The 21,503-nt window shown below is 41.7% G+C and overlaps 1 protein-coding gene across 1 annotated transcript in view; it reads right to left on the reverse strand.

Moving 5' to 3' along the window:
- LOC124789366 overlaps positions 1–21,503 on the reverse strand; it is a 385,815-nt gene that overhangs the window by 201,304 nt on the left and 163,008 nt on the right. The window contains exon 3 of the mRNA XM_047256693.1: positions 7,179–7,373. Within this exon, the coding sequence (XP_047112649.1) occupies positions 7,179–7,373 (195 nt within the window). The remainder of the gene's footprint in view (positions 1–7,178; positions 7,374–21,503) is intronic.

A 21,503-nucleotide genomic window follows, 5' to 3' on the forward strand; every position in this document is an offset into this window, starting at 1 on the left:
CGCACGAATCATTATTTTACTTCCAGTGAAAGTGTTTAGGAGGGTAATTATATGTGATTCATAAAATGGACTATAATTATGCTAATAAAAAGGGAGTAGCATCCCGTTTAAACAAATTAATTCAGAATTTAATTATTCATACAATACCAGTTCCTCGCTAATAGTTTATTACAGCCACAAGATAACAGATCCACGATCTACGCGCTGTTTTCTGCGCAGGGGACAATGACTATAGAAGACTGCAGGTTGGCGAACATTATTGAGAACTTAGGCATTCCACCCAGGGCGGTGGAAGCAATTAGGCACCTCGTGTGTACTGCAGTCTTAGTAGAAATGAGATCAGTGACAAGTCATATGTGGTAACACGGAGGAGGTATGACGGCAGAAAATTTTCGAGGGAAGGAATTTATCATACGCACTTATCTCTTCCCTCCCCCCCCCCCCTCCTCCTCTCTCTCTCTCTCTCTCTCTCTCTCTCTCTCTCTCTCTTTCTTTTCCCCACTTGCCGTAACTTCAAGGTGGTATTCCCAATTCGTTCATTAACTAAAACCGGGTACTTTGGTTAAAATGGCAGGTACTCTGAATCACAAAATCTACTGGCCAACAGCAAGGATGGTAACGTCACCAAGTTCTACACTGCAGGACGGGAAAAGTCGCATCCTCCATGATAACGTGGCTTTTAGCGAACAAGAACATTATGGAGCAACTTTCAAGCATCTGAACTGGCCCGAAACCTCTCAGGATTTCAACCCTATTTGGATCTTTTGGCATCTGAAACAATTCGTCAAATAGAGGCAACATCCACACAACATTGCGACGTGCCCGGGTTGTTGTAGATCGGTTTATCTTGACATTGATATGTCTTACACTTAGAGACTTCCTCAGACAGGCCAATACGGATCTTAGGTATTATTGAAATTCCTGGAGGTGTTGCTAATATTCATTAATTTAGGTATAGGATAGTTTATTAAGGTGTTAGGTGCACAACGATTAAGTACTTGCCGCGCTCTCAACAATAGTTCCGAAACTGTGTTTAGCTTAAAAACCGTGTCATATTTCAGTCCGAAATTTGTAAGTAATGAATCATCAAAAAGCATCAAAATACTGGTCTGAAAATATTTGCTTCTGGTGCGTTTATAAGGGAGCTACGTGCGGACTGCCGCCTTTAGCTATAAATTACGAGTCCACAGTTAACATCTTTGTTTTTCATAAACACGTTCCAAGTATCTAAACATGTCACCGAATATAACAAGAAAGGAAGAATCATGTTAACTGATTCTTCCGTCGCTTCATGGTAAAAGAAAATCATCATAAAGTGACAAACAATACTGCGGATAAGGCCACAGTCAGACGTTAAGATAAAATGTTTAAAAATCAGCAACCTGTGACGGTCCCTACTGCACGATATAAACCAATGGTACAAATAACAGTACCAGCATGTAACTGCTCATTGAAGCTGACGGCTGTTTACGCTTACTACCCCCTGAGTGACTCGCAGGCGCCAGAGAAACTATAGGAAATCTATAAAAACATAAAGAGTTGAAAAGCTGGGGGTAACTGATATGAAAATAATACTAATAATGAAGGGGCCCTATTAAATGCTAGAAAAGTAGAGTCATGTTGCTACCTGTCAGCCTCCGTAGCGTAGCGGAAGCATTACCACCTACCACGCAGGGGGCTCGGGTGCGATTCCCGGCAGGGGACTGGGTGTTGTGTGTCCCTCATCATCATTAACTCGCAAGTCGCCGATGTGGCTTCACCTAAAAAGGACTTGCAATACGGCGGCCGAACCCCCCCCCCCCCCCCTCCCCAATGGGGCCTCCCGGCCAACAATGCCATATGATCATTTCATTTCATGTTGCTAGCTTATTAGATTTATTAGTCATCAGAATATGTACTGATATGCTGCTAAAACACAAAGATATGCCCGCAGAAACAATTAGAACTACAATATCTAATTGAAATATTCTGTGGTCTACTGATTATAATGTGAAACTGTGGGAAACAGCAAATAAATGTTGTAATATAACGTTTTCGATCAGAAGCGTGTAACTCTAGAAATACAGGATTCGTTTATTGGTAAAATGAAACACTATTTAAAAAAATGATTTGATCTATAGCTACCTTAGTAAATAATTAAGAACAAGCGAGAAATGTGTAAATCGGAAAGCCTTCGTCCGTAGATTGAGGTTTTTTAAGGAAAAGTTGGAATTCCAACACTAGAAGCTGATAAAATTATCGGTGTTGCTCCTCTTCGGTCTGATAGCATAACAAATATAATATGCTGTTTGCTTATTCAAACTGATTGCTGTATGCTACGAACGTTATGCTAGAAAAATGGTAACAATACCCCAATCACAGTTTGCCTACAGATTTCGTAATCCACAGTATAATTGTATTCTCTGCCAATAGGATTATGAAGGTAAATCTTTGTCCATTATTGAGACGTAGCCATTGTAGGTGCGAGCTAATGTTTTCTGCAAAAAAATGAATTATAGTGTGGACATTTGAGTGAAGCGTGTGACAGCGGTAGAACTCAATTCTGATGTAGTCACCAGGGGAAACTTTGTACAACTTTCTTCCATGTTTTGAAAATACAGGGTGCAATTTCACTTACACATCATAGCAGAGACGTAAAACTTTAGATTTATGGTTACTGAGCGTTTGGGAAAGTGAAATGGAGTACTAATTATCTCCTTTTAAAGTAAAATTTTAATTTTAATACCGTTACAAAGTTACAGAGTCAGTCAGATTTTTAGATCAGTCTGAAACGTAGTATTTTCCGTATGCTCTGGGTAACTTTAGACCACGCCAAAAGAAAATCAGATGCTCATACGATGTAAAAACACACGGTGTTAATTCAGTATTGCACTGTTCAGCTGATATGACTATCGTCAGAAGCCAATGCAATGAAACAATAATCAGAGGCCAAAGAGCCTGTAGGAAGGTGAAAGACAACTGAAATACGAGCTAGAAATCACAGAGAAAATAAAACTGTTACTTGTAGTACAAAATAATGCAAGTAGATCGAACATCAGCCGTTTGAAACAAATATAGTAAGTAGTACAAAGATAACCTGGCTGGTAAAATGTTACTCTGATTGACTGTATCCACAGAGGCATAGAATTGTTACTGTTTTACTGGAAAGTAACGATTAAACAACCGCAACGGCGAGGAACACCTCAAATCTTAGCGTATAGACTGTTTGCAGTCCTGCATCGGCGTAAATGAATTTTACGAACCACGCGTACGAACAACATGGCCGAGAGCGGCTCATTTTAACTATGCTGGCGGGGTCATTTGCCCATTGTACAGTTCAATTTGAAACATGGACGATAAATAGTTTGGGCAAGAAGAGAATAGAAGCTTTTGAAATGTGGTGCTACAGAAGAATGCTGAAGATTAGATGGGTATATAACATAACTAATGAGGAGGTATTGAATAGAATTGGGGAGAAGAGGAGTTTGTGGCACAACTTGACAAGAAGGAGGGACCGGTTGGTAGGACATGTTCTGAGGCATCAAGGGATCACAAATTTAGCATTGGAGGGCAGCGTGGAGGGTAAAAATCGTAGAGGGAGACCGAGGGATGAATACACTAAGCTTCAGAAGGATGTAGGTTGCAGTAGGTATTTGGAGATGAAGCTTGCACAGGATAGAGTAGCATGGAGAGCTGCATCAAACCAGTCTCAGGACCGAGGACCACAACAAGAACAACAATGCCGTGCCTTTCACTTTCACCAAACGGAGCAAAAGTAGTCAGCATTCGAACCTGATAAATGGAGGCGGCGTAGCAATGGATCTGAACATCAACATGACAATCAGATTATTTTTTTTTTTTTTTTTTTTTTTTTTGAAGATTCCTTTTTTTCTCATGGTAGAATGAGACGCGCAACATCCAATTGGTACATTTTCAACTACAAAATTTGTAGTATATTTAATATACTCTGCAAGCCACTGTACACTGCATGGCGGAGGGTAATAACGCACTAATTTTATCGACTGTTAGCCCAATTGCATTAGTGTATTGAGTGACAGAAGAAATGACCGTCTTTGTACATCTGTACGCACTGTAACCTCTCTTGTATCATCCTCGTGAGCCCCACGCCAATATACTGGGTGTTTGAAAAAGAACTCCGTAGTTTTAATGTGTCCTAGAATCTGTACAAACTGACACACACTATTCTAGTTTGTGATCTCTGATTCATCTACTCTCCGAGCTTGGCTCCGCTGCATTTGTCAGGTCTACTTGACCTTGAAACGGCACAGTGCTGTTTTTCTCCGCTGTTCCCTCAGTTCAGTCTAGGTGTGCGTGCAGTACAGTGCAGTGCAGTTCAGTGCAGAGCAACTCAGCAACAACGTGTACTCCGCAACAAAAAGCGCAGTGTGTTATTCGGCTCGTGAAAACTGAGTTACAACAGTGCAACGTAATTTTAGATGCCAGTATGGTGGTGAACCACCTACAGCAAAAACTATCCGTGACTGGCTAAAGTCTTTCAGGGAAACCGGTAGTGTTTTAAAAGCAAAACCACCAGGTAGACCGAGAACTTATGAAGATGATTTTGAACAGATCCGTGTTTCGTGTGTTCGGAGCCCGAAGAAGTCATTGACCAGACGTAGTCTACATTTAGGAGTGCCTAAAGGTACTGTGTATGACGTGCATGAAAGACTTGAGTTGCGCGCCTACAAATTGACCACCACGAAGCCCAGACTTCTGGGACCACATAAAAAATGTTGTGTACAGTGAAAAGATCAGAGAGATCAATCATTTACAGGATAACAGGAAAGAATCGTCGCGGCGGTTGCGACAGTTACACCTGAAATGTTGGTGAACAGGTGGCGAAAAGTGGAATATCGTCTCGACGTGTGTAGAGCAACAAATGGATCCCACGCTGACGTCTACTGACATCAAACAAAACTTGAAGGAATTCTCTTTCATGATATGTATTCACTGATGTAATTTTTCATTAATTTCCCCATTTAATTTTTACTTAAAACTAGAGAGTTCTTTTCCAAACACCCTGAACAATGGTGGCAGCAAAATGGTCGCAATGTCGTCTTCGAATAGAGGTATTCCGTGACAACGTCGCCGTCGTTCCAAAGATTTCCATTTAAGTTTCCCGGCACTTCTGTTGCACTATTCTGTCCTGTTGCGTCACCGCATGCGTTCGAGGTCTCTTAGCATTCCTACTTGATAAGGACTCCAAATGCATAAGAATTTGTCACAGTCATCTTTTGCATGCAGTTTCCTATACGCACGCAAGAGTCTTTGCCACAACCCTCAAACAAATCTGAATCTTCCATTTGCCTTCCGCAATATTGATTTCACGCGGTCATCCCATTTCAGATCGCTTCTTAGCATTAGCCTACCTCTAAATATTTACCCGGTATGATGTGCGTAAGATATTTACCGCTTCTCGTAGAATCAGGTAGTGTCTTCTCTGTGTTTTGTTTACAACATTTTTCAGATTTAACCAGAATTTTTCTACGTTTGCCTAGTGTGAAGTGCATGTTCTCTGTTCATCCTTTACGTAAGTTGATACTGACAATCAGTTCGTCCAAAGAGAAATACTTCCCTAGCTTTCTTGGCAACCTTTTTGCCTCTGGCGACCATAATTCCTGTCCATTTTTGTCACTAATCGCTCTCTCATCGATGACACACTCGATGAGATAACGTTTGTTTGTAGTCAGGTGGGCTTTTGTTTGCAGTCAGGTGGGCTGCAATAATTCTTTCACCTGTAGATTGTCGGACTACTTGTTCTGGGCTATTGCTAGACAACCTCTTTAGTGTTATTTCGCATGACTATTTGTCCTTACCGCCGGTAAAGTATGCGTAGTTTTCCCAGCTGATACTGGGCAGGTTAAACTCGCCACGTACTCTTATCGAGTTTAGGCGTCTCTGAGTAACTCTAAAAGTGATTGCGTAAATCTTCTGGACGCTAGCAACATTCGATTACTGATATATGTCCATCGGCTCCCGTTTTTCTATCCTCATATTCGTTCGCAGGACCCAATGTTTCTGCTTCTCATTATAAACACTCCAGCTCCTCGAGAGTTCAATCTATCTTTCCGATACACGTTCCACGTGTCGTCATAAGACGTAGACTACGAAAGGAATTCTTAGAATTGTGAATACAGAGGCAACAGATATACAACAGACTGTCAGCCGTAAAATCGGGAATTAGATCCAGGACGAGAACATTAGAGGCTGAGGAGCGAAGAAGGTTGCAAAGTGTGTGAATGAAAGAATGCCGATCCTTGTGAATTATTAGTGGGCTGAAGATACCTCCGTGTAGTTTACCCGTATAAAAGCAGAGTGAGAGTGGCTCATTTGCATTGCGATGTGACATGCATGGGAGTTACACGAGAGTAAGCAGTACACGCGCTCCTATGTTTTACGGATGCATATAGTGACGTATGTCTACGCAACAAACAACTCACACGCACCGTCCGAGCGGCGCTAGAATTCCCTCTCCCGCAGGTCTGTGCTCTTCAAATGGCATACGCAGTGCAGATGTTTAAGATAACACGTATTACCTTAGCTTACATGATCAAAAAAATTGGAGAGATTTGTCTGTGGTGCATATACGTCGTGTCAGCGGTATTTCAAAGACCACGTCAAATGAATGCCGTATGCCTCCCAGCTTGATACAAATCTTTGGTTATGACGCCACGTCGGCGGTTTGCGTGTCAGATTCACGCTGCTTCTTTTATCAGACAGCTACTGATTTGGTCTCATAATGCTGCATGGATCCCATTACAGATCTTAACACCATAGAAAAATATCTGAAGTGTTCATGTGAAGTTTGTTTACTTTTATGAGAGTAGGATGCAGACAAGTTCTTCGTTCTGAAGTAATAAATTAATGGCATTATCTGATGACTGCTATTATTCTATTTATGCATACTGCAGTGTCTTGTTATAAATCCTAATGTCCCTGAAAAACTAATCAGTGCGTTTAAAAAAAATTCTTCTTTATTCCTATCCTAGATATTTTTTAGTCAATGCCACCGACTGAAACACTCATTTATTCATCTAGAATGGACTAGCATCTACTGGAAACAAAATTAGGTATTTCACAGGGTGACAAACGGAATTTTGTTTTCCAGACGTGCCGGAGGCAGTAAAATCAAACTTTCTGATCCAGTCGTTAAAAAGAGCTCGAACGTCAGCACTTACCTCTCACCCAGAGATTCCGCCTCCTCGTCGTCTTCGTCTTCAGCTATCGCTTCCTCTTCGTCTTCGACCAATTCCTCTTCGTCGTCCACGTCCTCTACGTCTTCGACGTCCTCAATTTCTTCCTCTATTTCCTCTGGCTCGTCGTCAACTACTTCCGTCTTCACTTCAACAGGTGGACTTTGTTTCTCCCCTGGCCTGCAAGAAATTACAAATAAAAACATAACTCTTAAGTTGGTAAAAATGTTTTAACAAAATCTTCGTTTCAGCCTGTCACCTCTTTCCACCCTAGCTTCCAACCTCTGATGCAATCTTGTATCCTACAACAGCTTAAGAAGTATACAATCTTCCATCCTATAAGCGCAAATTTATAGCTAATGATTTATCTCAATGCTCGAAATTCGATAAGCTTAGACCCCCTATAACGCAATGACAAAGTAGCAAGTGGAGCGAGATCCCTTATTTTCAGATAAGAATATTAACTGCAAGAACCATATGCGGCAAAATAAAGAGCCAAAGAAACTGGTACACCTGCGTAATATCGTGTAGGGCCCCCAGGAGCACGCAGAAGTGCCGCAACACGACGTGGCATGAACTCGACTGATGTCTGAAGTAGTGCTGGAAACAACCGACACCATGCATCTTGCAGGGCTGTCCCTAAATCCGTAAGAGTACAAGGAGGTGGAGATCTCTTCTGAACAGCACGTTGTAAGGCATCCCAGGTATGCTAAATAATGTTCTTGTATGTGGAGTTTGGTAGCCAGCGGAAGTGTTTAAACTCAGAAGAGTGTTCCTGGAGCCAATATGTAGCAATTCTGGATGTGAGGGGTGTCGCATTGTCCTGCTGGAATGGCCCAAGTCCGTCGGAGTGCACAATGGACATGAATCGATGCAGGTGATCAGACACCAGTCAGAGTCGTTTCTATACGTACCAGGGGTCCCACATCACTCCAACTGCACACGCCCCACACCATTACAGAGCCTTCACCAGCTTTAACAGTCCCCTGCTGACATGCAGGGTCCATGGATTTATGAGATTGTCTCCATACCCGTACACGTCCATCCGCTCGATGCAATTTCAAACGAGACTCGTCCGACCAGGCAAGATGTTTCCAGTCATCAGGAGTCCAATGTCGGTGTTCATGGGTCCACGCGAGGGGTAAAGCTTCGTGTCGTGCAGTCATCAAGGGTCCACGAGTGGGCCTTCGGCTCCGAAAGCCCATATCGATGATGTTTCATTGAATAGTTCGCTCGCTGACACTTGTTAATGACCCAGCATTGAAATCTGCAGCAATTTGGGGAAGGGTTGCACTTCCGTCACGCAGAACGATTCCCTTCAGTCGTCGTTGGTTCTGTTCTTGCATGGTCTTTTCCCGGCCGCAGTGGTGTCAGAGAGTTGATGTTTTACCGGATTCCTGATATTCAGACTCGTGAAGTGGTCGTACTGGAAAGTCCCCACTTCATCACTAACTCGGAAATGCTGTGTCCCATTGCCCGTGTGCCGACTATAACACCACGTTCAAACTCGCTTAAATATTGATAACCTCCCGTTGTAGCAGCAGTAACCGATCTAACAACTGCGCCAGACACTTGCTTTATATAGGCGTTGCCGACCGCAGAGCCGTTTTCTGCCTGTTTACAAATCAAATGGCTCTGAGCACTATGGGACTTAACATATGAAGTCATCAGTCCCCTAGACTTAGAACTACTTAAACCTAACTAACCTAAGGACATCACACACATCCATGCTCGAGGCAGGATTCGAACCTGCGACCGTAGCAGCAGCGCGGTTCCGGACAGAGGCGCCTAGAACCTCTCTGCCACAGCGACCGGCTGCCTGTTTACATATCTCTGTAATTGAATACGTATGCTTATTCCAGTTTCTTTGGCGCTTTAGTGTAATATAGTCGCTAACATCGACTGTTACAATCAGCAATTTGTGTTCATATTGGCGGTGTTTCGCCATTGTACCTAATGTAATCACCGTTACATACACCGATGTAACTGAAAATTAAAACAGCAAGGAGAATCAACTTGACTGGAATCGAAGATGTGGTAGATGACAGTACAAAACGGATTCGAATCAAACAAGTGTACTTAGCCCATAATGCCTTCTGAGATCCCGCTCAAAACATTGGCACCAATTAGATCTTATTCTAATTAAAAGGAAAAATCTGCGTTACTTTCTTCATACACGTTCTTTCCTTATTGCACACTGTGGCACGGATCATGCAAAAGTGCGCTTTGTGATTAAAAAGTTCCACTCTGCCAGAACAGCTCGCAAAACAAAAATTAATCTTTGCCAAACAAGAAACACTGCTGCAGTGTAAGTATTTAGTGGCGAGATACGAAAAGAGATGGCTCCCTGGGACACAGCCGCTCATATTTCTGGAGACTGGCAGAAAATAAAATCGCTTCTTACCGTTACGGCTGTAAATATGTTCGGTAATATGGAAGCAAGATCCCAGGATTGGTTCATCGAGAACGTAGATGCTCAGAAACCTATCCTTGAAGCTAAATGTCAGGCCACTATCATCTGGCATAAGAACCATACAATTCTACACGCAGGGAGCTAAGCAAAGCAAAGGCAGCTGTTCAGCGCACTGTCCGCAACTGCATCAATTCCTATTGGGGGCAACTTTGCACTGGCATACAGAAGTGTTTCAATGCTGGCGACATTGGTGGTGTGTACCCGGGCATTAAACGGGACATTGGACCCATTCTAAAGAAGAGAGTACCACTCAAGGAAATAGAGGAAAAGTCATCACAGATCGAAATCGTCAATTGCACCGCTGGGTAGCACATTACTCCAGCCTCTACTCACATCCCATCAACAGTAGTCCAAACGCAACGGATGATGCTCCTCAGATGACACCTTACCATGACTTGGATGCCACGCCTCCTATGGAGGAGCTTCAAAGAACAATTGCACAGCTCAAATGTGGGAAGTGCCCTGGCAAAGACAACATCTCCACAGAAATTGTAAAACTTAAGTCATTTTTTCCACTGTTTTTCAACCTCTTACTGAAATGTTGGGCTGAGGGTACTGTGCCGCAAGACATGCACGATGCCAGTATCGTTACTTACACACAGGTAAAGGTGATCACGGCAATTGCAACTGTCACCGTGGAATTTCACTTCTGAGTATACCTGGAAAAACATTTGCCCGTGTGGTGTTGGGCAGACTTCAGAAGCTTGTCGAGAGCATATACCCTGAGGAACAATGTGGGTTTCGTCCCCAACCATCTACAGTTGATATGATCTTCACACTCCGGCAAATTCAGGAAAATTGCCGCGAGCAGAAAACCCCTCTGTTCATTGCCTTTACCGACCTAAGCAACGCTTTCGACAGAGTTAGCAGAGAAGTACTGTATGCGGTACTTTTGAAGACAGGGTGTCCTCCAAAGCTTTTAAAGATGATCAAGGCTGTTCACGAAGATATGGAAGGTGCTGTGGTCTTCGACGGAATAACATCTGACCCTTTCGCTGTGAAAAGAGGGTTCTCGTCAAGGCTGCGTAGTGGCTCCCACTCTGTTCAATGTTTTTTTCTCAGCGCTCCTCAAAGTCGCTTTTGGTGAAACTAACCTAGACATTCATCTGTATACCAGAGCTGATGGGAAGCTCTACAACATTTCTCTACTCAGATCCAAGCGCTTTCGACAAGATTTGTTTGTAAATAGTCTAATTTGCTGACGATGCTGCATTTGTAGCGCATACTCAAGACGATCTGCAAGAGCTTGTGGATAAATTCTCTACTGATGCAAGCTCTTCATGTCTATAAACGTAAAGAAGACGGTTGTCATGGCACAAGGATACACAGATCCGCCTGTCATCAAACTGGACGGTTCCTTGTGGAAGGTAGTCGATAAATTCTGCTATCTTGGTTCAATAACGAAAGAAGATCTCTCCCTGGATGACGAGACAAATTCAAGAATAGGAAAGGATGCCAGCACTTTTTGAAAGTTCCGCACACGAGCATGGGACAACAAACATTTTACATTGTCAACAAAAATGCTTGTGTATCAATCACGTGTGTTGAGTACTCTCTTGTATGGAGCGAAGACTGAAGTCGTATGCCAAACAGGAACGAAAGCTCAACGCCTTTACCTGCGTGCTTACGGAGCATCTTGGGAATATCATGGAAGGATCATGTGACAAATGATACGGTTCTGAAAACTGCAGAACAACAGAGTATCACTGCCACGCTCAAGCAACGTCTCCTGCGGTGGTTAGGATACCTGCATCTTATGGACGGACTACTCACGTCTGCTCAGGCGCACATTACTCAGTGAAATAGCAGAAGCAAAGAGACCTCGTTGAAGGCCTTCACTACGCTTTAGGGATTGCGTTAAGCGTGATATGAAAGCATTTAATATTGGCAGTGACAAGTGGGAGCAACTCGCTGACTATCGCAGCAAATGGAGGAAACTGCGGATGGAAGCAAGACGCATGACCAAGTATGGCTAAACAACTTAGCTGCAAAACGACCGCGCAAACATGACCTTATGACCAACTCTCCTGCTGGAGACACTCATATTTGCCTCGCCTGTGGGCGACAAGTCAGCTCTCGCATCGGGCTTTTAAGTATAGGCAACAATACGTAGAAGTGAAGGTTTTGGAGGTGGGATGCAATATTATTTTTGCCTATTCATATGTCTAGCTTAGTGAATGGAAAAACCGCTTAGACCGATTTAATACTTGTATTATTTACAGTAATTTGACATGATTTTTTTACGATTTATTTAAATTCAAATTTTGAAACAAATGGATTTTCGTTTCGAAAATGTAAATGTATATGATTAGACAAAGACAAGATTCCACTCCGCCTATAAAACTTAGCTCTCTACCTACTGACGCCGATCTTAATGATGACAACGTACCGGGAAGGCTATGTCACCTCTTACAGCAGGTGCATTTAACAATTGTTTTATTACTATTTTATCGTCACATACATCGACAGATGAGAATTTTTGTAGACTCAATGAGAAAATATTCTTAAGGCATTACACACGTTTTGCCATCTGAAATATTTATTACATATTTGAACTTCATTACTTCGATGAATTTATTATTTCTGTCTATGAAACTGGGTTGATGAAACTGAATGCTCGATCAGTTGTTTATCGTGTCTCGTAAGCAGATTCTCAATAACTTCTCTTTGTTTTCTTTTGGATTTCTGAGATTGTGTGTGGAAAAAGTCGCATTTCGCTTACAAACTTCCTGTTGTAAATGTTAAATAAAAACGTGTGTAAAACTAAAAATTTATCAGAAGTCAGTAAACCGAGTAAGTTAGGCAGTTAACAGGCATGACTATCGTTCTGCTTGACAAGGAACATAAAGAGGAAAGAGAAAGTTGAGTCCACGAATTCAACGCAAAATTTGTCCAAATCGCGCAATCAACAGAGGTGCTACAAATCAAGGTAAGAATCACTTGGAAGAGTATGGAGTATCTATTTGTACCTCCAGTATTTGCAGAAGACTCATTACCGCCAGCCTTCTAGTACGATGGCCGAAAAAGAAAGCCAAATTTAACGTCTGGAATGGCTAACAAGAGATACGATTGAGATGAAAATGTTAAAAACTGTTTGGGGGATTATTGGAGAAATATAATGAAACCTATTTTACCGCTTCTTAAGAATCTCAGAGTAAAATGAGATTAGTGGAGACTGACAATTGTATTGAGGCCACTTCTATTTGATACCATGTGCTTTATTCTCCTGTTTCTTCCCACAAAACAAAAACTTCTGTTTCCAGGCGTCCCCATTCTCTTGCTTCAGGGCAGCGTGCTTATTGGACGGCACATATCCACTGAAACGAGTAAGTGTGTCTCGAAAATTTGTATCGACTATGTGAAGCATTCTATTGGCACTACTCTAGTAGAACGTCTTCCTTCAAAGTGAAATAACAACATACACTACTGGCCATTAAAATTGCTACACCATGAAGATGACGTGTTACAGACGCGAAATTTAGCCGACAGGAAGATGATGCTGTGATATGCAAATGATTAGCTTTTCAGAGCATTCACACAAGGTTGGCATCGTTGGCGACACCTACAACGTGCTGTCTTGAGGAAAGTTTCCAACAGACTTCTCACACACAAACAGCAGTTGACCGGCGTTGCCTGGTGAAACGTTGTTGAGATGCCTCGTGTAAGGAGGAGAAATGCGTACCATCACGTTTCTGATGACTTTGATAAAGGTCGGATTGTAGCCTATCGCGATTGTGGTTTGTCGTATCGCGACACTGCTGCTCGCGTTGGTCGAGATCCAATGACTGTTAGCAGAATATGGAATCGGTAGGTTCAGGGGGGTAATACGGAACGCCGTGCTGGATACAAACGGCCTCGTATCACCAGCAGTCAAGATGACAGGCATCTCATCCGCATGGCTGTAACGGATCGTGCAGCCACGTCTCGATCCCTGAGTCAACAGATGGGGACGTTTGCAAGAGAACAACCATCTGCACGAACAGTTCGACGACGTTTGCAGCAGCATGGACTATCAGCTCGGAGACCATGGCTGCCGTTACCCTTGACGCTGCATCACAGACAGGAGTGCCTACGATGGTGTACTCAACGACGAACCTGGGTGCACGAATGGAAAAAAGTCATGTTTTCGGATGAATCCAGGTTCTGTTGACAGCATCATGATGGTCGCATCCGTGTTTGGCGACATCGCGGTGAACGCACGTTGGAAGCGTGTATTCGTCATCGCCATACTGGCCTATCACCTGGCGTGATGGTATGGGGTGCCATTGGTTACACATCTCGGTCACCTCTTGTTCGCATTGAAGGCACTTTGAACAGTGGACGTTACATTTCAGATGTGTTACGACCCGTGGCTCTGCTCTTCATTCGATCCCTGCGAAACCCTACATTTCAGCAGGATAATGCACGACCGCATGTTGCAGGTCCTGTACGGACCTTTCTGGGTACAGAAAATGTTTGACTGCTGCCCTGGCCAGCACATTCTCCAGATCTATCACCAATTGAAAACGTCTGGTCAATGGTGGCCGAGCAACTGGCTCGTCACAATACGCCAATCACCACTCTGGATGAACTGTGGTATCGTGTTGAAGCTGCATGGGCAGCTGTACCTGTACACGCCATCCAAGCTCTGTTTGACTCAATGCCCAAGCGTATCAAGGCCTTTATTACGGCCAGAGGTGTTTGCTCTGGGTACTGATTTCTCAGGATCTATGCACACAAATTGCGTGAAAATGTAATCTCATGTCAGTTCTAGTATAATATATTTGTCCAATGAATACCCGTTTATCATCTGCATTTGTTCTTGGTGTATCAGTTTTAATGGCCAGTAGTGTATATCTTGATATGAGGTGGCAGGTGCCATGAAGATTCATTACAAGAATTCAAAGGAAGTATAGCTGATTCACAAATGAAGTTCCTTGTAGAATTCTCGTCCGATTCAGTCCTGATTATTCTTCATAGATCTGCTAGCCTTACCACGCAGTATTAGCAAATGAGGCGAGAACGTTTAAAAAAGTGGTGTGGAATTTCTCAACCAATTCCAGTGGCAAATGTTGCAATAGAGGTATTGTACATCACGAAGAGGCATACTCTTAACACTCCGAAAGCATTGCACTACAATGTGAGTGAACAAAGATATTGCTTGCTGCATAGTCTCATTTCGCGTTATGATTATGCCGTTGTCATCAGAGGAACTCGGGCGTAGTGACGATAAAATGAGGATGGTTTACAACACAGACAGTCCACACTATAGTTGCCACCTGAACAATCTGTGCGGCGGCCTGTAGATTACCATTTGTGCATAGCTTTCAGAGCGGTGCTCCTCGGTATATGCAGCATTATTTGGTGGTAAAATGTCAGTTTGCTGTATCTGACCCGATTCGGTTATTTATTTATTTATTTATTTTATTCATACTGAAATTGTATTATTGTACTAAAGGGGCACCAACCAGTGACACGGGCTGTGTGAACTTTATTCCGATGAACTGTGACTGCATTCGAGCATTTCTTTATACGATTTACAGTTTGTGCCGATGCTTCATGTATATAGTCCGCGCCCTGGTTGCAGTATATGCTCGACTGGATTATTAATAGCAAAGTTTGATAGGTAAAGTCAAAATGAAGCTGGAATGAAAGTTACTTTCAATATCGATGAAAATTACGTGAGAGTTCTTGTGTAAGCTGTTCGTTTCCAATACAGGCGGCAGATCTAACTGCTACCCACGTCACATCAGGACCAAAGTACGCTCAAGTTACGTTGGAGTGACGCACATATTCACCGGGAGAGTTTCGCTTTAGAGTGGTATTCGTAATCTAAGAGAGGTGCAACATAGCATTGAGTTGCATTGGAACTGGTCTTTTATAACAGACAAGCCTGCTGAGCTACAAATACCATTCGGAAAATGAGGCTCTTTTGATTAACGTGAGTATACTACATAGAAATAACACGTAAATCGGTGTGGACCACACATGAAGAACCACATAAGATGGACGCTGCAGATAATAGTCTCCACGTTTGCGCAGCATTGCCTGCAAAACTAGAAACGGATGTGTTGTAGGTGTAGAAATTCTGTACTCTGGGTCCAAAGGACAGACACTGTCGCTGTAGCTGTAGCTGTCTGGAATACCGCAAGAACCAACCTGAATAGTTACTGAACGCACAACACCATCTTCGTGAGTACGGCTAACCAATAGGCTAATAATTCTAAACCAAGGTAGCAAAAATAAGTAACTACTTAAACAAGTGGTAAATAAGTGCGTTTTTCCCTAAGTGAAACACCTTTTCGTGACTTCCACCAAACGTATCGATTGTACTTAAATACTAGTGCGACGTGTCAAGCAATGAAATGTGCCACTAAATTGAATGAACAGCTTAAGTGGTAAGTCTAACGCAGTTTGCAATAGATATTCACTTTACATCTCGTGATTCAGTGTAAGAAGACCAGTCTAGAATGTACTGCAGATTAAGCGTGTAGCATTCATACGGAACTATTACAATTACTGTAAATCATAAGAAATGGACAAGCAACGTTCAATACTGATAACAGTTTAACGAAATATAATTCACCCTGAACATGTTGCCGATTACTGCGTTTTCGAACGAATTTACGTTATTAAAATCATGGAATCCTCTATCCCCCATGGGCAATGTATTGTTTGTTTATATTGTATAGTATTAATATTCTACGAACGAACTGAGACAACTTATCGTTAGAATATTTAAGAAAACCTGTACACCACACAGAAATTACGCATAGTAGTAAGTTAGGTTTCCACTGATATAGCGGCAGTATTGTAAGAGTCTTGACTCCGGCCTACAGTTACCTGACATTTCCCTTCTGCCCAGTGGATGGCGATATGTTGCCATCGAATGAAGAGAGTATCTTTTTTCCTCACTGCAATAGCAAGAAATGCCACGAATGTACTTCGTGTCTTACTTTGCAGTACAACAGTGTTTTCAGCAATACAATGCCCAGGTGGGAAAGTGGGAGACACCACCACCTTCGATGATCCACATCTGGTGATGCGTCCTCATGAAGATAACAGATCCTGCTCAAAACCCAGTGACATCATAAGCTTATACTTCATCGGCCATACAGGAACGTAGATGATAATCGATACTCTGCAATGAAGTGATCCAGTCATTCAATCCTATTTATTATGGCGAAATCAACGTCTGAGCATGCTTAAACGGAGCTTTCTGATCATGCAGGGAAGAAAGCAAACCCAGACAGTTAAGAGATGCCTTATACCAAGGCTACAATCAGAGAGGTAAGAAGAAAGCTGAAGGTAAACCGTAATAGAGGACCGAATTTCGCAAAAAAATTTTATAACAAAACATTTACTGAAGCACTTTTACAATGTAAGGTCTTATTCCTACTGAGAAATTATTTAAAATAAAAGTTGACAAGTAAAGAGGGCCAAACGGAATTTTATGAAGCATTTTTATTGCTATTACAATTTTATTTGCGTGTTGAAACTTTGTCTGATTTTTAAGTGGCCACAATTCGTACTCCTTTCGCATTTTTCTCCTTGCGTGTTTCTTTAGTTTACAGTTTAGTTATTGCGAATGGCGCGATGCAGTAACGAAGCATCGCAAAATCAAGAATCCATTTACTTGACCCTTATACTGGGAACTTACGTCGCACGAGTGGTTCCTACATAAGGGGCCTATATTTCTGCTTCATGCAAGGACTTCTCGACTTTCGACTCTTTAAGTTTTGTGAGTGGACTCTTAAGATGTTTTGTCTCCAGATGAGCTCAAAGTGCTTACGGTATACGGCTGATGTCGCTGATACATATTTAAGTTTCCTATGTGTTGTAATTTTCCAGACGATGCCTTTTTACTTCTGGAACGCGCCTTTTGCCTATAGCACGTTCAAACAATTGTTATTGGGCAAAAAATATTACACTGTTTTTAATTTTCTACTGTTTCTCAAAGCATTATTTAATAATGGAATATTTTACCCCTACTTTCTGGGGAAAAAAGGTTGGTGCGATCACCGCTTTTTTATTACTTTTTTAATTTTTGCCTATACTTTTGTCCATTACAAGGTCAGCTTTTGGTATAGTATTTTACTTCCTTACAAAAACAGCTAATAAAAGTTTATTTCACTAATTTAAGCACTAGTAGACGCTATGCACATTTATTTTTGGAGCAATTTCTGGCCAACATAGCTAATTTTGACGTTGTTACAAAAAACGGTCTAGGAGAGACGACACTCTCCACTGCAAATAAAAACCACTGCTTCACAAATCTGTAATAAAGCTTTCGACAACTAGCTATTGAGGCTGTGTGCATACTGAAGCTGGAAATGGAAAGCCTACTCTTACTTTTGTTTTCAGTACGCATGAAAAGTGAAATGACCACAGTTTCAGGTTTTCACCATGGGCAAACTGTCTCGAAATCGGTTATTAAGTTTAGAGTTTGATAGTAGCTTCACTCTATGGTTGTGGTGAAGGACTAATTTGTAGCGTAGTCCGTCTAAGTCAGATTGTGAAGTCCATAATCTGTTACAAGAAATAAAGGTTTTGTTAACAGATTGATCCGTAGCGTGCCCCGATGAAAAAATTGAAAGAGAAGCATCTTTAGTCTACATCTGAAAATCTTCTGCTATCTGCCATGCATTTTATTACTACGGGCAGATTGCCATAGTTTTAAAACAGCCTTGATTCATCCCTTTCTGTCTCAAAGTTGGCTTTCTTGAAAGGAAATGGCGATCAAAGGTGGTTCTGCTGTTGTACAGATTATATTATATTAAATTCAGTTTTCGTTCCATAGACCCAAAAATTAGGTGATTCTCGTCGGTGTGGAACATTTCAGAAAGTATAACATAAAAAAAATTGACTACAGTACTTGCTAGCTTGTTTATTTGTCAGGTGATTGTCAAAATAGGTGAATACATCACAGTAAACTGAAACTGCTAATATTTACAGAATTAATATACTGCCATAATAAAACATTGTTACGCACCATTAATAAATTTATCATACACAAAATACCTAATCTTGACTGTTGCGACCAAGTGCTGTAAAAACTGCAATCTAACAGACATTTTTACCTAAGCTTGTCTAACAGTCCCTATTACGATATTCATCTCAGGAGGAGGAGTTGCCTACCAAAAAGCCTTTCGGGCTTTATTTAAACCGTGCTTTATCTGGAACCAAGTTTTTAATGGTTGCTGGCAATTTATTGAAAATGTTTGTTCCCGAATATTGGACGCCTTTTTGGACTAAGGTAAGTGATTTTCTGTCTTTATGTAGATATTATTCTTGGATTGACGCTATGTATTGAGCTACTGGTTGGAAATAGACTTATTACTTGCAACGAATTTCGTTAAGGAAAAAATATAATGAGAAGCGGTAGTTAGATGGTTCAAATGAGCACTATGGGACTTAACTTCTGAGGTCATCAGTCCCCAGAACTTAGAACAACTTAAACCTAACTAACCTAAGGACATCACACACATCCATACCCGAAGCAGGATTGGAACCTGCGACCGTAGCGGTCGCGCTGTTCCAGACTGTAGCGCCTAGAACCGCTCGGCCACTTCGGCCTGCCGGTAGTTAGAATACCATGTTCCTTGAACAGGTTTGTCCATGATGTTCTCGAATTTACGCCGCGAATGAATCTTAATACGTGCTTTCGCACGCAAAAAAACTTTTGCTCAGTTTGATGAGTTACCCCAGAATATGATCCCATATGACATAACAGAATGGAAGTGCGGAAAGTATGCAAGTTTTTTATATTTATATCTTCATCTACATGGATACTCTGCAAATTACATTTAAGTGCCTGGCAGAGGGTTCATCGAACCACCTTCACAATAATTCTCTATTATTCCAACCACGAACAGAGCGGGGAAAAAACGAACACCAATATCTTTCTGTGCGAGCTCAGATTTCCCTTATTTTATTATGGTGGTGGTTTCTCCCTATGTAGTTCGGCGTCAACAAAATATTCTCGCATTGGAGGAGAAAGTTGGTCATTGGGATTTCGTGAGAAGATCCCGTCGCAACGAAAAACGCCTTTCTTTTAATGATGTCCAGACTAAATCCTGTATCATTTCAGGGACACACTCTTCCCTATTTCACGATAATACAAAACGAGCTGCCCCTGTTTGAACTTTTTCGATGTACTCCGTCAGTCCTATCTGGTAAGGATCCTACACCGCGCAGCAGCATGCTGAAAGAGGACGGACAAGCGTAGTGTAAGCAGTCTCCTTGGTAGGTAGATCTGTTACATTTTCTAAGTGTCCTGCCAATAAAATGCAGGCTTTGGTTAGCCTTCCCCAAAACATCTTCCCTGCGTTACTTCCAATTTAAGTCGTTCGTGATTGTAATTCCTAGGTATTTAGTTGAATTTACGGCTTTTAGATTTGACTGATTTATTGTGTAACCGAAGTATAACGAATTCCTTGTAGCACTAATGTGGATGACCTCACACGTTTCGTTATTTAGGGTCAACTGCCAATTTTCGCACCATTCAGACATCATTTCTAAACCGTTTTGCAATTTGTTTTCATCTTCTGATGACTTTATTAGTAGATAAACGACAGCGTCATCTGCAAACAAGCTAAGACGGCTGCTCAGATTGTCCCCCCAAACAGTTTATATAGATAAGGAACGACGAAGGGCCTATAACACTACCTTGGGGAACGCCAGTAATCACTTATGTTTTACACGATGACTTTTCACCAATTACTACGAACAGTGACCTCTCTGACAGGAAGTCATAAATACACATAACTAAGAATATCCCATAAGCACGCAATTTCACTATAAGCCGCTTGTGTGGTACAGTGGTCAAAAGCCTTCCGGAAATCCAGAAATACGGAATAGATTTGAAATCCCTAATCAATAGCACTCGACACTTCATGCGAATAAAGAGCTAGTTGTGTTTCACAAGAACGATGTTTCCTAAACCCACGTTGACTGTGTATCAATAGACAGTTTTTGATATGGGTCTGTAACTAAGTGGATTTCTCCTACTGCCTTTCTTCAATATTGGTGTGACCTGTGCAACTTTCCAGTCTTTGGGTATGGATCTTTCGTCGAGCGAACGGTTGTATGTGATTGTTAAATATGGAGCAAATGCATCAGCATACTCTGAAAGGAACGTAACTGGTATACCGTCTGGACCAGAACACTGTTTTATTAAGTGATTTAAGTTGCTTCACTACTCCCATGATATTTACTTCTACGTTACTCATGTTGACAGCTGTTCTTGATTCGAATTATGGAATATTTACTTCGTCTTCTTTAGTGAGGGCATTTCGGAAGGCTGTGTTTAGTAACTCTGCTTTGGCAGCACAATCTTCGATAGTATATCCATTGCTATCGCTCAGAGAAGGCACTGATTGTTTCTTGCGGCTATCATATGTCACATACGACCAGATTCTCTGAATTTTCTGCCAGGTTTCGAGACAAAATTTCGTTGTGGAAACTGTTATAAGCATCTCGCATTGAAGTCCGCGCTAAATTTCGAGCTTCTGTAAAAGATCGCCAATCTTTGGGATATTGCGTGTTTAAATTTGGGATATTTGTTTCGTTGTTTCTCTGCAACAGCGTTCTGACCCGGTTTGTGTTAAGGAGGATCAGCTCCGTCGTTTGTTTATTTATTTGGTATAAATATCTCAATTGCTGCCTATACTATTTCTTTGAATTCAAAGCACATCTGGGCTACACTTACGTTATTAATTTGAAAGGAGTGGAAGTTCTCTCAGGAAGGCGTCAAGTGAATTTTTATCTGCTTTTTTGAATAGGTAAATTTTTCGTTAATTTTTGGAGGATTTGTGGATTACAATATTCATCTCGATACGACAATCCTGTGTTCAATA

This window comes from Schistocerca piceifrons, chromosome 3 (genome assembly GCF_021461385.2).
Source record: "Schistocerca piceifrons isolate TAMUIC-IGC-003096 chromosome 3, iqSchPice1.1, whole genome shotgun sequence".
Lineage (NCBI taxonomy): Eukaryota > Metazoa > Arthropoda > Insecta > Orthoptera > Acrididae > Schistocerca > Schistocerca piceifrons.